At 43.9% G+C, this 15487-nt stretch overlaps 2 protein-coding genes across 6 annotated transcripts in view; one reads left to right on the top strand and one right to left on the bottom strand.

Moving 5' to 3' along the window:
• The window catches only part of Dennd11 (DENN domain containing 11), a 41174-nt gene extending 30089 nt beyond the window's left edge, over positions 1 to 11085 (top strand). The window contains exons 5-9 of the mRNA XM_026405422.2: positions 1247 to 1385; positions 2749 to 2880; positions 3015 to 3165; positions 3831 to 3899; positions 5505 to 11085. Coding sequence (XP_026261207.1) covers positions 1247 to 1385; positions 2749 to 2880; positions 3015 to 3165; positions 3831 to 3899; positions 5505 to 5700 — 687 coding nt within the window. The 3' untranslated portion in view covers positions 5701 to 11085. The remainder of the gene's footprint in view (positions 1 to 1246; positions 1386 to 2748; positions 2881 to 3014; positions 3166 to 3830; positions 3900 to 5504) is intronic.
• Positions 11086 to 13163: 2078 nt separating this feature from the next.
• Agk (acylglycerol kinase) overlaps positions 13164 to 15487 on the bottom strand; it is a 76503-nt gene continuing 74179 nt past the window's right edge. For 3 of the 5 annotated variants that reach the window (XM_026405398.2, XM_026405400.2, XM_026405399.2), the window contains exon 16: positions 13164 to 14519. In XM_026405398.2, the coding sequence (XP_026261183.2) occupies positions 14385 to 14519 (135 nt within the window). In that variant the 3' untranslated portion in view covers positions 13164 to 14384. The remainder of the gene's footprint in view (positions 14520 to 15487) is intronic. The other 2 variants (XM_026405401.2, XM_026405402.2) reach the window with 2 other exon arrangements.

Below are 15487 nucleotides of genomic sequence, written 5' to 3' on the forward strand. Positions count from 1 at the left end.
TCTTGGAGGGCCAAGGACAGCTCTGGTCTTGGCTGGCAGAGCACAGAAGCCTTCTCAGGGCTCAGGTATTTGGTTTGGCCCTTTCCAAGGGCTCTCGGTCCTTAAACCCCAGCCCACAGCTCTGATAGGGCTGCCTTTCTTCAGGACTGCTCTTTCCTGCATCACTAGTGGGAAATGACGGCTCCTCCGTCTGACACTTAGGCATGGAAATAACCTGCTGGAAGGCTCACCGGCACTTGGTTTGAACTTTCTGTTCTGTAAATGACCTAGGGGTCCCTGTATATGGGCCATTCCTAGTTGCTAAGTATTTAATGTTTTGCCTCAGGTGGTCCTTGTAGCCATGCGAGGTAGGTGATGGCCTCCCTGTTTTACAAAGTAGGAAAGTGAACTCGGTAAGTGAGCTATAAGAATTTAATTTAAAAAAATAAATAAATATTGGTAAATTGCAGAAAGAGCAATAGAAGGAAGGGAACAGGGTTGGGGAGAGGGAAAAGGAAGGAGAGGTAATGGGATCTGATTAGAACAAGATATATTCCATGCTTATATAATTATGTTAAAATAGATTCTATTATTGTGTATAACTAAAGAGAAAAAATTTAAAAAAATAAATTAAAAAAAAAAAGAAAAAAGAAGAGTAAGCTGCTCTGTCCAGGACTCCCTGTTAGTGAATGGGAGAGCTGGGACTGGATTCAGCCTTCCTGGGGACAGAGCTTATCCTCTTCACCTCTCCGATACTCCTGGATGCAGGCTGTCTCAATTCACATGAAAAGGAAGGGCCCTGAGGGTTCCCAGCAAGTGACCCTGGGGTTCCCCCTGCCTGTGCCCCCTGTAGACCCCTTGCTTTGCACAATAGCAGGCCGCCTGGGGCTCTAATCTGGGACTATGTGCTCATTATTTTATTATAGTACTTAATTAATATTTTGAATTGAATTTTCTCACTGAAGCATATTTTCTCTTCAGAGATACTGTTATTTTTGACTTTTAGGAAGTCAAATTTAGCTTTGTTTCCTCCATACTTTCTCCTGAGTAATTAATGATCCTTAAACGTCAACATATCAGCAGAATAGACATACTATAGAAATTCAGTTTAAAGATAAGACTTTTAAAGTGACAAATATTTTGTGCAGGAATAACCATCTGTTATTGTTTGCTTGGACTTTGGAGTTTTGGAGTCAGCATTGGAAATTCTTCACGTATTTCTGACCAGCTCTTCCTTTTTCCCCTCTGCCCCTTTTTATTTTTTCAGATTACACACCCAGCTGGCTGCATGTCTCAGTTTATTAAGTTCTTTGGAGAGCAAATCCTCATCCTCTGGAAATTTGCCTTACTTCGAAAGCGCATTTTGATATTTTCTCCCCCTCCTGTGGGCGTTGTATGCTATAGAGGTAACTGAAGCCAAAGTCAGGGTTCTCCCTAAGATCCCAAAACATAGACTGCTGGAGTCTCTCTCTTGTTGATCAAATTTGAAGAGTCTGGCCCATATCAGGGGGGTTTTGAGACTGAGAGTGGCCTGACTGGATTCATATGGAACCTGGCAGCAAGGAAGAGCATGCACTGGGTGACACATAAGTGGCCTTTGGAGAGAGAAATGTGGGAAGGCAGAAAAGATGGATTCTAGATGTATATAAGATAAACTTGATAAAACTTTCCTGATTAGGTTGTAAAGGTCCTGGTGTATGGGAGGGCATAACAGGAAGAGTCTGTGATGACAGGGAGGTGGAGCCACCAGAACCCAGAAAGCATGGCGGGAGGTTAGTTGGGCAGGATTAACCTGGACACGATGAAGGTGTTCTGCCTGTGAGTCTTTCCTGGGGAGATGTATGCCAGGCACTTGAGTAGTGGGTTCAGAACCTCTGGGGGAAAGCTGGGCTGGAGATGGTGATTTGAGAGTGTTGTAAGGGCTGTCCTGATAACCAGGGGATGGGGCGTCACTGGGGAGTGTGAACAGCAGCATGCCAGGCACAGGAGGCGGATTGACAATTGTGGAAGATGTTCCAGGGGAGATGGAAGTGTCAGAAGAAGGGTGGGGGGACTGGGAATGAAAGGGTTACAGTAGGTCAAAGTCTTGAGAAGGGGGAAGGTCAACAGGGACAGAAAGAGTGCAAAGTGTGTGTGTTGGATTTGGTAAGACATTGCTCGTGTGACCTTGAAGAAGTCAGGTTCTACTGTGGGAGACTTGCCCTCAGTCTCCTCAGAATGCCAGGACCACCTGGTTACTGATGAACCAGGCTAGCAGAGAACAAAGCCCTTCATAGTTCCTGTGTTACTCCACTTCCTGTTGCTAAAGCAGAATGCCTGGGGCTGGTTAATTCATACAGAAAGAGGTTCATTTTGGTTCATGGTTCCGGAAGGCCAAGAATATGGTGCTGGCATCTGCCTAGTTTCTGGTGAGGGTCTCTTGGTAGACAGTGGAAGTGGGTATACATGGAAGAGAAGCACAGGAGAGAGAAGTTCCAGGCTCACTTTATGACCAAATGCTCTGGAGATAACTAACCCATTGCCTTGGGAACTACATTAATGCCTTCATGGAGGTGAAGCTCCCATGAGAGGTTTCCCTCTTAGAGGCCCTGCCACCTCGTGGTACTGATACCTTGCAACCAAGCCCCCACATGCGTTTGGCTGGGACAGACCACCTCTAATCCATAACAGCTTCCTCTTGGGCTACAGTTCAGAGAAGGTGTTGTCTAGCAGGCTTCGGTGGAAGAGGGACGTGGGGGGCGAACTCTTCTCACCTCCTCCATCCTCCAGTGTACTGCTGCTGTTGCCTGGCCAACGTCTCTCTGCCTGGCATCGGGGGCACCATTCCTGAGTCCAAGCCCTTCTTCTATGTGAACGTGGCTGACATCGAGAGCCTGGAGGTAGAGGTGTCCTATGTGGCCTGTGAGTATGGGGACCTCCCCTCATGCTTCCCCTGTGTCCCAGTCCCTCTCTTCCTCCTTGTCTCCTTGCTTCTCCAGTGGGGTAGGGCTGGTGACCCTGCAGGGTTCCCACCTGCTTAGCCTGGGGTTCCGCAGGCACCACAGAGAAGATATTTGAAGAGAAGCGAGAGCTGTATGATGTTTATGTGGACAACCAAAATGTGAAGACACACCATGGCCACCTGCAGCCCCTGCTGAAGATCAACAGTGCCGACAGGGAAAAGTACCGGCGGCTTAATGAGCAGAGGTAGGGGTGGAGGCGGGCTGTGCCTGTGGATGCAGCTGGGCCAGCGCCACACTTGAGAAGGAGGGCTGGGTGGCGTGCGGGTTCTGCCCTTCTCAGTGTCTCCCTGAGGTCTCTGTGAATCTCACACCTTCCCTCCTGGTGCATTCCTGCCAGGGAGATAGAAATGAAGGGGATCCCTGCATGTCGCCCTTATAGGAAAGGGGCAGATACATGATTTCTCTCTGATTGGCTTTGGAAACTCTGAAGCCTAGGGACAATTATACTAGCTTCCAAAATCTCCCCAAATGACCTGTTTATGTTTGGAACCACCATTTATTGAGCATCTATACTGTATGGATCACTGTATTTGAAACTTGCTTATGCATTATCTCGTGTAGTTCTCAGTAATTTGGTTACCTGTGAGTTAAATGGGATCATTGTCATCCCCATTTGATGGACAGAGGAAGGATTACCACTTACTTGAGGTTTCCAGGGGCAGAACTGGCTATAGACCCTGGAGTTTTGAGACCATGTCCTGTGCATCCTTTCCTGTCCCTCCTCTCCTTGCCCCAGGATGGAGGCCTGCTTTGATCAGTGCTGCTTCCAGGAGGGTGTGGCCCACTGCAGATGCTTGGCCACTGGCGGGTGGCTGGGCACCCGTTTGATGGTGGTCTCTTCCCCAACAGGCAGATGCTATTGTATTCCCAGGAAGTGGAAGAAGACTACAACCCTTGTGAGGAGGACCTCTTTGTGCTGTGAGTCTGCCCGGGCCAGTGGCTGTGGTCTCCCTGAGAATCCCTTCAGCATCGACTGCTTTGGATGACCTGGGTCCCTCTCATGTCACCCACGGCAGTCCAGCAATGTCCTTTATTGCTGCCAAGGGCTATTAGAACTGGACTCTTTACAGAGGCAACCTGAGCCCTAAAAGGCCATATAGGGAAAGAGGCAGGAACAGGTCATTGAGAGGAACAGGAGGTCTGGGATGTGCCTCTGCTGGGCTTTTACATTCAGACATCTCCACTTAGAACCTTGGTGCTCCTCAGGGCTCAGGGACTTCTCATCTGTGGTTTCCTCTGAATAGAGCAGTTCCTCATGCTGAGTGTTATGGGTTTTCTGAAAATTGAACCATGGAATTGAATGGAATCTTCCCCAAGATCTGATGGGGTGGCCTCCTGGCCTGTACACCTGGAGCACTGATTGCAGGGATAAGCAATTTTAAGAGAAAATTGAGAAATAATCTCTCAGCTTCCTGTTTGGTCTTCCTGTGCCATGTGCAGGGATAAGGGTGAGGAACAACACTGGACAGTTACCAGCTTTGATGGAAACTCCCTGTGGACATTCCTACAGTGGCTCCTGATGCTCATGGCGTACTTTCTAAGGCATGCACACTGTAGATGTGCAGGTATCCAGGAATCAAATGGGGCCACTGTCTCTCAAGGTTTGACACAGGCCATGCATGGCATTTAAAATTCTGAGCACCAGAGCTGCTTTGGACATTAGAAACCTCTGTTGACTCTGGGAGCTCTAAGCTGGACTGCTGTACCACAGCTCAGAGAGACAAGTAATGGGTCTCTGAACATCACTCATTTATTTATGTGGTACCATAAAGCCATGACTCTTAACTCTTTTTCTAGGCATAATCCCTCTCCCCCAAAAAAGAATAATCAAAGGAGAACACACCCAGGGACTGTTTGTGCCAGTCTCAGTGGCTATGACTCACCTTCCCTTTCTCCCTTAACCTCCCCACTTCCAGTGCTGCTGGCTTCAGAATAGCCCCGTGCCTACCCCCACTTCAGTGCCCACATTCTTAGTGGCCATTGTCAGCCATGGTGGGCTGTCCACAGAGGCCCAGGGCCTTCTGTTCTCCAGTGAGGATTCTTGGCTGCCATCTAGCATGGCCTCTCCAGAGCTCTGAAAGGTGAATTTTAGCTTCTTACTTGAAATCTTGACCTCAGAACTATGTTATCAGGCCTTGTGTTTTCAACTTTTTCTTCCTCTTATGACTAAGCAGGAGAGGAAAGCAGGAAATAGGGGCCCCTCCCTAGGGGCCTATATTTAAATCGCTAGTGACTTCCGTCTTAACAGGAAAATGGTGTTGGCAGCAAGGTCAGCACCACTCAGAGATCTGCCAATCATCCTGTGACTCACACCACCTGGCTCTTGCTAACCTTAGTGGTACTTTAATAACTGTATAATGAAACTGTGACCCTGTTTTCTTCTTTTAAAATGTATTTTAGTTTATTTTTGAAAGCCTTCAAAAGTCAATTCAACAAAACAGTATAGTTTAGATTCCTGTGTGTGGATTATCTGGTGAGCATTTTCGTCTCTCCTTTCCTCCCTTTCCTGTCTTGTGAATGCAGGTTTTTCCTAGAGCAAAACAACCGGATATTTCAGACTTTGTTGGAGGTGTCTGCCAGTCAGGACAAAACTCTGACAGCAGAGCATGCCAGGGGCATGGGCCTGGATCCCCAAGGAGACCGCAGCTTCCTAATGGACCTGCTGGAGGCCTACGGCATTGATGTCATGCTGGTCATTGACAACCCCTGTTGCCCATAGGATGAGTGACATGGGAGGACTGGTGAGCCACTCACAATGGTGAACATAGCCTGGAGTGTACCCCAGGCCCCCAACGGCCTGTTTTTAATTATGGTGACACAAAGGAAGATTGTTTATACTTTCCAACAAATGTAACTTTTGCAAATTCCTTTCTTCCCTTTTCCCTAGAGGTAACGTGAGATGGCCTTGATTTGTGCTTCCTGCTTTGGTAGGACACTGAATTCTACCACCATCTCCCGGAGCTGCTGCTTTGGGTTTAGTCTTTGGAGTTCTGTCACTATGAGCAGGCTGAGCTCTGAAAACAGTGGGGTGGACTGCTCAGAAAGTCTGTGTGTCCTTGTCCCTTGATGCATTCAAGAAGACAACCATCTGTCCAGTGTGGCCTTAGATGTTCATCTGCCTGAGAGCAGAAACTAACCAGATGACCTTTCAAGATCATCAGGTTCTATGAGTCAGTGGTCTTGGGATCAAAAACCTTTTCCTTAGGGCAAGTCTGTGTCTTCCTTGTTCACTTGAATAGGGACCACAGAAAGGGACAAAGGGATGTTTTTGACACCAGATAGCTTCTTTAAGGACCGAATGACAGGAAGAGGTTTCTTATTGGTCAACTGAAAGCTACACTCATAGACTGAAGCCTTGAAACTCTTCCTAAACTAAGTGAATGATGGGCACTTAATGTAATGTGCTCATTCTTTCTCTGAATCCCTCCTCTTAGGTTGGGTTGGCAAATTCCAGGCCAGTGGTGGCCCTGGAGCTCCCAAGAAGATTTATTTTACAATTTAGTCTCTTAAGGGCTAAATATTTTCTTGGAATAACTTGGGTGTTTTTAGAGGGTAGAGGGGCAGATGTTCAAACAGGCTAGAGAACAAGCTCTAAGTTTCTTCATCTGGATGACGGTTCCCTGGAGGCATTACCAGCAACCCCCTGCATCAGACAGATGCATTGGATTCCTAAATCTAGCCAGGACTGAGCTGATTGACAGAGGTTGGAGCCTGATGTTGTTAATAAGACTGTTCGCCAGTCTGGAGTGCTCACAAACATCTTTTTAGCAGGCTTAGTGATTGGGTCCTGAGACCTAAAAGATTTGTTGAAGAAAATCTGACAGTGCCTTCCCCTCAGGGAGTGGTCAGGAGCCCTCAGGTGTCAGTCCTAATCTTATCTGCTTTCTTGAATGGTCTGGGATGGGTCCTGTAGTCACCTGCCTCTTCTCTTGGGATGGGTTACTTGATGGCTGCCAGCTTGGGTGAAAGGACACTTGTTAACCATAATCAGAAAGCCAGATCCTGTGAGTAAAGTTTAGGTCTTCTGGGGCCATAGTTAAGGCTTTTGACCTGAGATCCTGGATTTTTGGTAACCTAACTTCTTCCCCTTCACCCTTCTGTTATTGGGATAGCCATCAATGCATCATACAGGCTGGTGTAGACAGCAGAGAAAGAACCTTCAAATGGATGGGTTATGTGTCTTATCAACTCAAGGTTCTTAGGGCTATTGCTTAATTTAAAAGTATTTTTCACTGTAGTTCCTTGATACAGAATTCAAAAGTAAATAAATTCACAAGTGGAAATACAAATACAGTGACTAATCACAGTAGTATCTTATGTAAATATATAAATAAGATTGGGCATTGAGAAGTAATATGTACAACTAACACATTTTCTCCTTTGCATTGTGGATTCAGTCATCATTCCAGTAACATGTTTACAAAAGAAAACACACCTGTGCCCAGAGGCTGATGCTTCACCTGCTTCCCCTTTATAAGCAACTCCCTCCACTTGCCTTGCAAAGCTCATGGGGTCTTTCTCACTTGTGTCAAGAAGTGGATACTTCTAGTGGTACCCTAGGGTTCAGGATTTTCTAAGTTGAAGGTGGGTGGCTAGAGATAGGCATAGGGGGATTCTTCTGGAAGACACAGGCAGACCCTATCTCTGGAATTGGGGGATTTGCTAGAAGGACCCTGTCTAAATACTTTGGCTCCAGAGCCTTCTGTATGTGAACGCTTATGTGTCCTGTGCTGTTTTAACTCCAGGCTCAGAAGTGCTGCTGTAAAGACAGCAAGGTGAGAAGGAAGTTCTGTATTTTCCTTTGAATAGAGCCAGGGCTGTGGCAGCTGTCTGTCTGGTCTCTGACTTGCTTGGGCTCATGAGGAAGGTGAGGGTGTGAGTGTGGGAGGCCCAGAGGGGAATGCACCGAGGCAGTGCTGTCCTAAGTCATACGGGCCTGGACTAGCTGACCCCAGAGCAGAACTTCTTGAACTCCCTCAGTCCTCCTCTGTCTTGCCGGCTTCCTCCTGACGCAGCCTCTGCTTGACTGAACAGCGTGAGCCCTTCACTCACTCCTTGCTGTGTATCACCCCAGCTATGACCTGGGCTACGTGGAACCTCTTGCTTCCGAGGTCACCTTTTGAAGTTTTGCTTAGTACCAGACTCTGCTGCTCCCACATGGGAAGTTAGCAGGCACAACCGTATCATTTGCTACAAGTTTCCTCTGGGGGGAACTTGTTTTTGAAGTACTAGGCAGGAATCTCTCTACAGTGACAGCAGAAGCTAGGAGCCATGTGAACCTGCTTTTCTGTCACTCTTTAAATATATTCTTAAAATAAAAAATCTGCTTTTGTTTGAAAGAAGTTGGCCACATCTTTCCCTGCTTAGGTCTAAGCTTAGTAGAGGCAGTGTTATCACCTCCACTGACCTCAGGAGCAAGGCTGTATGGATCCTTGAGCCCTCTGCTGGTGGCCCTCACCTGTCCCTGCATAAGATACCTGACCCTGCTGGGGAGCTCTGAGCCTGATCTTGTGCCCCCTATGGACCACCTGCTGATTTGTGATCCTAGGGCTGCCCAATCATCCCTAAGTGGAAAGAGTCCAGTGGGGACTGAAATCAGGATTGGGATTTGTTTATATCCATGTTAAGTAGGACAAAGGCCTGTTAAAGTGAATGTTTTCAATTTTGTAGGCTCAGTAGATAATAAAAAGAGTCAGATCCTGCAGGACTTATATCCTACCAAACTAAAAAGTATGCACCAAATCATTGATTAGCATTTGCTTTGGCTTTAAATATGAAACTGTACCTAGGCCTGGCCTGAATCCATTCCAATGTCAGCATCCCACCTGGGACCTGTACGGTTCTGAGAACAGTGAACTAGAAGGCATCTGCCTCCCACACCCTCCATCCATTCTGGTATCTCTTCTCCTATCTGGCTAAGGAAGAGAGGCCAAGCTCATTAGCATATTGATAGAAGTAATTTACATAGGAACTTACATCTTTAGCTTACCTTTTTATAAACCATGTGAAGATCATGATGGGAAAAATAAAAGTAGCACACAGATGCAGATGTTGCCTGATGTCACATGTGAAGATCCACGTATTCTGTAACTACCTGTGATATTTTAGCTAGAAGATAAAGATAAATCGTAGCTAAGTCATTGTTTTTATTCTGGTGGCTAGAGAATGAACTTGATGTCTTGATATACTGAAAGCCCTTCAAGTACAATAAAAATGTGAAATTATTCACCTTTCCATTGAGGCCTTCAGGGAACATTTCATAAAGGGTGGTAAAGAATTAACCTTCATTGGCAGAACATCAAACTTGGAGAAAAGGCAGGGACCTCAGGGACTGTTTTTCTCCTTTGAAAATGCATTACCCAGGGAACTGATTACACTCCAAGTCTAGTGTAGACCATTCCTGGAGAGGCAGACTAATGAGCGGATGGTGTGTAAGACAATGCTCAGCTTGACAGCGAACATGAAAGACCAGCATCTCTGCATGGGCTTCTCTTTCCCTGTTAGGTTCCAGGCTAGTAAGCTTGGAACCTGAGAGATACCTACCACCCTCCCCCCCCACCCCTGCCATAACTTGCAGCTATGTCTGTGGTGAACATACTGCAGACCTGCAAGCCTACCTTGGCAGGGCAGGCCCCACCCTTCTCATTTCAGGAAAATCCTTCTCTGATTCAGGTGGGGGAGGGGAGGAGTTAAGGGCTCCTTTTACTCCCAAATTATTAGTTTTTACTATTTCATTTTTTATTACTAATATACCTCTGTTCCCAGGAGCTATTGGAGCACTAAATGTTGTGGGAAAAGGCTAACTGTGAATTAAGTTTATGTTTTTCTTATAAGAAATGGAAGTTTATTTTTATATTGATGTTACTATGTGATAAACCGAGTATGAAGATGTTGAAATGGAAAGAGATTTCAAAATTATAATCCTAGAAATGGGCAGCTTTCTAATTCCGTAGTGGTGAGACCCTTAGAAACGTTGTTTCAGAGAGTGAAAAGGACATTGTGCGGTGTGATCTGAACAGCACTCCAGGAGATAAACTTGACAGTCCCAGGAAGGATGACACACACCAAGCTTCAGCAGGACTCTAGGACAGAAGAGGGTAAATGTGATCCTTCTGATTAGGCTCTCAGTCACCTGGAGAGAGGTGGGAACGGGAGGAGGTTTTAAAACTAGCACTTTACTTATTTTGGAGGGCTGGAATTTAGGGGTAGATGAGGTAAAATTGCAAATTTAGAAAGGGATTAGGAATTTTCTAGTGCTGTATAGACATCCAATGATGGTGAAGTGAAGCCCTGCTTTCATCTTTTTAGAATTTATTGTAGAACTTCAGTATACCCTAAGTTCAGAGAGTTTATTTAGTACCATAGTAGGAAGGTGTTAATTATGTTTGTTATAGAATGCCTTTTAGACTAATGATGAATATATACTTTGCTTTCTAAGAACGGTTGAAGGATATGGGTAAGGTGGAATATTATAAATTGGTCAGAGATGATCCACAAAATGAAAAATTCACACAGAGGTAACAGCTGGTTACAAGTATATTTGACTGACATTAGAGTGAAACTCCTTTGGGTAAATTAAGCAAAGCTGAAGTATATAAAAGATCTGAAGATGGCATTAGGAAAAGTTTGGGCCTAGCATATGCACAACTGCCATCAGTGGGGAATGGCGAGGACTCTGCTTCTGATGAGTCTGGATGGGTGACCCGTGTGGGGTGGGCGGGGAGAGGCAAACAAAATGAACTTCCTATATTTACCCAACGCTTGTTGGCTAAATTTCTATATAACCTTTCCTGGAAAAGAAACAGTCATGGCCCTGGAAAACCTGTTTTTTCTGAGTTAGGATCAGCTTACCTCCCTTTCCCTATTGTGAGCAACACCCCAGCCTGAGTTATAGCAATAAGAGAAATGGAATCTGTGTTTAAGTCTTCACCTTGTGATGAAATCAGATAGTTCCCAGGTGTTGCCCTCCTCTCTCTGTTTTCAATGGTAGTAATTTAAAGGCCTAAAGGAAGCTGATTAGTCCCAAGGCTAAGGGTAAATGTTTCTTGATTTTGTTCTGTGGTACAAATAACATCTATGTATATCATATCTGTATATATCTGAACTAAATTGTGTGCAGAGAGGTTGTTACAACTATATTTACAGAAAATGATTTTTACAATTAAAGTTCACATTTTAACATGAACATGTGTGCTTCTGTCCTTCACCTACTCTGAGATGTAGTCTGTGGTAGGAAGGAATGATGGCCCAGTCCTGGAGTGGAGCCTATGGGGCTGGTTGCTGCCTTGCTTACAGTGAAGACAAAGGCAACTAAGAGCTGCTGCCTGCTCTCCATCTCAGTAGGGGAAACCACAGGTGAGACTAAAATGCCATCCAGAAGAGCCAGGACTGTGCACCCTCAATCACAGGAAACTTCTAGAAGAAAACCTTTAGTTTCATGAAATCTCTTATCAGAGTTTAGTTTGAAACAATATGTATAGGTGTGTATGTATATTAAACTTTATTCCATTTTTAACTTTTTGGGGGAGATATTTTAAACCAGTATAGAGTGAACTGCTGACAGTGATGGTTCCAGAGTCAAACGGCTGGTGTTCAAAGCCAGGTTGCCGCCTTCTGAGTGAGGTGACCAACTAATACCCACATCGTAGATGATAGTGAGAACCAGTACATCAGATGCACCCCTGAAGCACTGGGACTTACTAGTGTAACTGTCAGCAAAGGAAAACTCTTGGTTATATTTTGTAGAAAGCATCAACTATATTTTTAATAGGAATAATCTTAGCTTCTGAGCAAAATTAATCTGTTTGCACTAAACAGAAAGGGACTCAGGTTCTCCTTTGTTTGCACAGCTGAGCATTCCAACTTTGGCTGACAAGCATGGCTGCAGAATAGCTACATGGTGAAATGTCTTTTTACATGGGCACTCTTGAGAAGGACAGCTCAAAGAGACAATAAGGAAACCAAGGCCTCGTGGGAAGTAGTGTGAAGAAAACAAAATTTGGGCTGGGTTTGTGGCTCAGTGGTGGAGCACTTGCATGTATGAGGCACTGGGTTTGATTCTCAACACCACATATAAATAAATAAATAAATGTCCATTGATAATTAACAAAAATAAAAAAAAATAAAATTTGAAACGAGGCATATTTATAAGTCAGTAAAATTCTTAATGTGGTTAAATATCCTTCCCCAACTGTGATACACACTCACAGGTAGGGTTCCAAGAGAAAAGAAAGCCAGCTTCTGTCCTGGTCCTGCATGATGTTAGAGAATCACACAATATGCTAATTTTATTTTCTTATACCTTGTCATCCTCCTTCCCCTTCTCGGGTGGCCTTATGCTGATGTTTGGACCCATCTGTTATTTTTCTGCTAAAGAACAGCTTTTAACATTATCTTGAAGCACACAGTGCTGAATAGGTAAGCCCCATTTTCTGTGTCTTGACGCCCTGGGCTTTTTATCACTGCTGTGTAGCCCAGTAGAGCACAGGCCTTCACTCTGCATGGCAAGCAGGATGCGTGCTGTCCTTACACTTGAACTTCCTGAGGAGCAGCCTGTAGTAAGGTCTGCTAGCTCTTTTTCCTCACTTACCCCTCTTCTTATAATGAGAAAGGCATGCATCTCCCCATTCTTACCATGGTGCATTTCCCTCTAGAAGCACAGAACAAAAGAAAAGATGCTAATTGGGTGGTTTTCAGTCTCTGCTTGAAACACACTAAAAGAAGATCTTATCAAGTTGTTAGTTGAGAGCACTGTTTTTTGCCATGTATCTCCAAAGAAATCCAAAGAACTATATGACATTGTTATAATTCTATTTCCATCTATTTATTCAAGTGTTCATAAGTGTAAAACAATGAAACAAGGAATATATTGATGTTGAAATGCCCCCATCTTAGCTAAAAATACCACTTATATATTAGATAAATGAACTAATTAGGATAAAGAACATTCTAATATTTTTAATTATTAGTTTTAATCAGTTATACCAATAATTATGGTAACATTTATTCTGTAAACATGTAAGAACTAAAAAAACTTATTTCCATTTTAATTTTTTGTTGATGAGAAGCATTTGATAAAAAATGTCAAGCATAAAAATAGATTACATTATGATAAGCTTCTTTTTACTGACAGTGGTATGGAAATACACCCACAGGGAGAAAAAATAATTTAAAATTTTAAACTACTAAATAACTAGTTCATTTATTTTTACAAATGAATGAGAGGTGTCAAATTGCACTGGATATGTTTAAAAGAGTGATGTAACAGTTATTTTAAAACATCAATATTTACATGACATTAGAAAGTACATACTTTGGCAACTATTTAACTTCCCACAAAAATTTTAGATGTCACATAGATGTATGATGGGATACATGATTTTTCAAATACTTTTGGGGAAAACAGGAGCAGAATAGTTGGTGGAACATTACTTTAAAACACTTTCTCCAAGTAAGGTTAAAGGATCAACTTACAGATTTAGCTGAAGTAAGCCTTCCTAATGCAGACTCCTGCCCATCCCTGGCTGAGTTGTTAAGTTTGGGGTGGGCCCCAAGTCAGTTTTCAGCATGCACCCCAAGTGGTTCTCATGCAAACCAACCAACATTGAAGAAGCACTTCTTTAAAAAAAGAAGAAAAAAATTGCATTTTACAATAGTTTAGCCATGGTTGAAGAAGGAAACTACCTCACATTTGCTTTTGAATTGAGGACAGAACTGAAACTAGCTAAATAAGAACCAGAGCTCACAAAGTAGCATCACCCATGGAGGAGCCAGACATAGGAAAGGGCACCTGGGGAAGGCACTGCTTCCCCTGGACAATCAAAGAACAGGGATGGAGGATCTTAGACAAACTTAAGCATCCTGCTCTCCTGCTGGTTGCAGTGGTGCACACCTATAATCTCAGCAGCTCCAGAGGCTGAGGCATGAGGACCACAAATTCAAAGCCAGTCTCATTTAGTGAGACACCCTGTCTCAAAAAATAAAACAGGCTGGGGATGTGACTCAGTGGTTAAGCACTCCTTGGTTCAATCCCTGGTACCAAAAGAAAAAAAAAATTAGATCCTGTTCTCCATACATGGGTGCACTTCAAGGAGATAACAAAGCTCTAGCCCTTTCCAACCACTGAGAGTGAGAATGTCCTTGACAAGCTTGAGGGAAATCACTATCTAGGAGGGACTGACTATCACACCAAAATGAAAGCATGCGCTAATGGAGTACCAATTGCAGAGCAGGTGGCAGGGTGCACTATGGGAAGCACTTCTGGGGAGGACGGGGTACTTGCTGTGAAAATGCCCTTGGGATTCTCTGACAACACTATGGGGACAGCTGAGGCATCTGTTCCCTTTTGGTCCCACAGGTGGCCCAAAGTGTGGTCTCGGAGAGGCCCTCGTCACTGTCCACTCACTAGGCTGTGCTCTGCAGCATCTGTTCTTTCTTCTTGGGATCACAGAAGAACTGCAGTTTCCTGGGGAGCAGTTTCACCTCAACAGGCATCGCTTCATACTCTTCACTGTCAATGCTGAAAGAGCCCTCTGTTCCCTGTGGGGACGAGAATGTTCAGGGTGGTTCTCATGCGCATCAGTGCCCTACGGCAGCTCACCACAGAAAACATGGTCTTCTCTGTGGGCTTATGCTATTGTTCTTTCAATATTTCGGTGCCCACTAATGACATACAGTGATATTCCTGAACACATCCCAATTCTACTATTCATGAAAAAGGAATTTTTTTTAACTTCAATCTCTTCCCTTCCACAGTATTTTGGAACTAGAACAACAAGGTTAAATTTTCAAATATTTATTAAAATAAATATGCCACATCTTTAAAGAATTCACAAATAACAATATAATCTTTCTCAAATGGAAATGGAGAAAGACAAACCATTTTGTCAACTGGATCATTTTCATTATTTTTCTCTAAGACTTGCTAAGTTTTATCAATATTTGAGTCTATGAGGCTCTTCCACGATTCATGCGTTTAACATCTGCTATGTTGAAGCTGTGGTGCCTGTCACATGGTGACATTCCTGTTTACCTACATTCCTGTTTAAATGTAGTAGCATTGCAGACAGTCTTCAGAGGCAGCCTGTAGTGTCTTTTTTTCCTGGAGTGCCCCAGTTAAATAACTAGCCTTACAATTCAGATACCTCCACTTGCACTTATATTATATAGGTTATTCTTCTAAGCATGGAATTTCAATACAGAAAAATTCAGTGAACTGAAAGCTGCTTCCAGATCCTTTATAAAAACATGTTAAAATGAAACCATTATTTATCAGCTAGAGAATTCTTTGTATTACATCATTATTGACACATGAAAAAATAAATACTCAAGAGAACTAAAGATCAATTTATAGAAGAACCTTGACTTGAAAACTGAATCTTCAGAAGGAGACCAACTCCAATCTGTAACTCAGAAGGGAATTTTGCCTCCTTTTCAGGTCTCCCTTGTTATGACCTGACCCTGGCAAAATGCTCAGCACATTAGACACTAAAGGTTGGACAACTAAT

Source organism: Urocitellus parryii, chromosome 3 (genome assembly GCF_045843805.1).
Source record: "Urocitellus parryii isolate mUroPar1 chromosome 3, mUroPar1.hap1, whole genome shotgun sequence".
In the NCBI taxonomy this organism is placed as follows: Eukaryota; Metazoa; Chordata; class Mammalia; order Rodentia; family Sciuridae; genus Urocitellus; species Urocitellus parryii.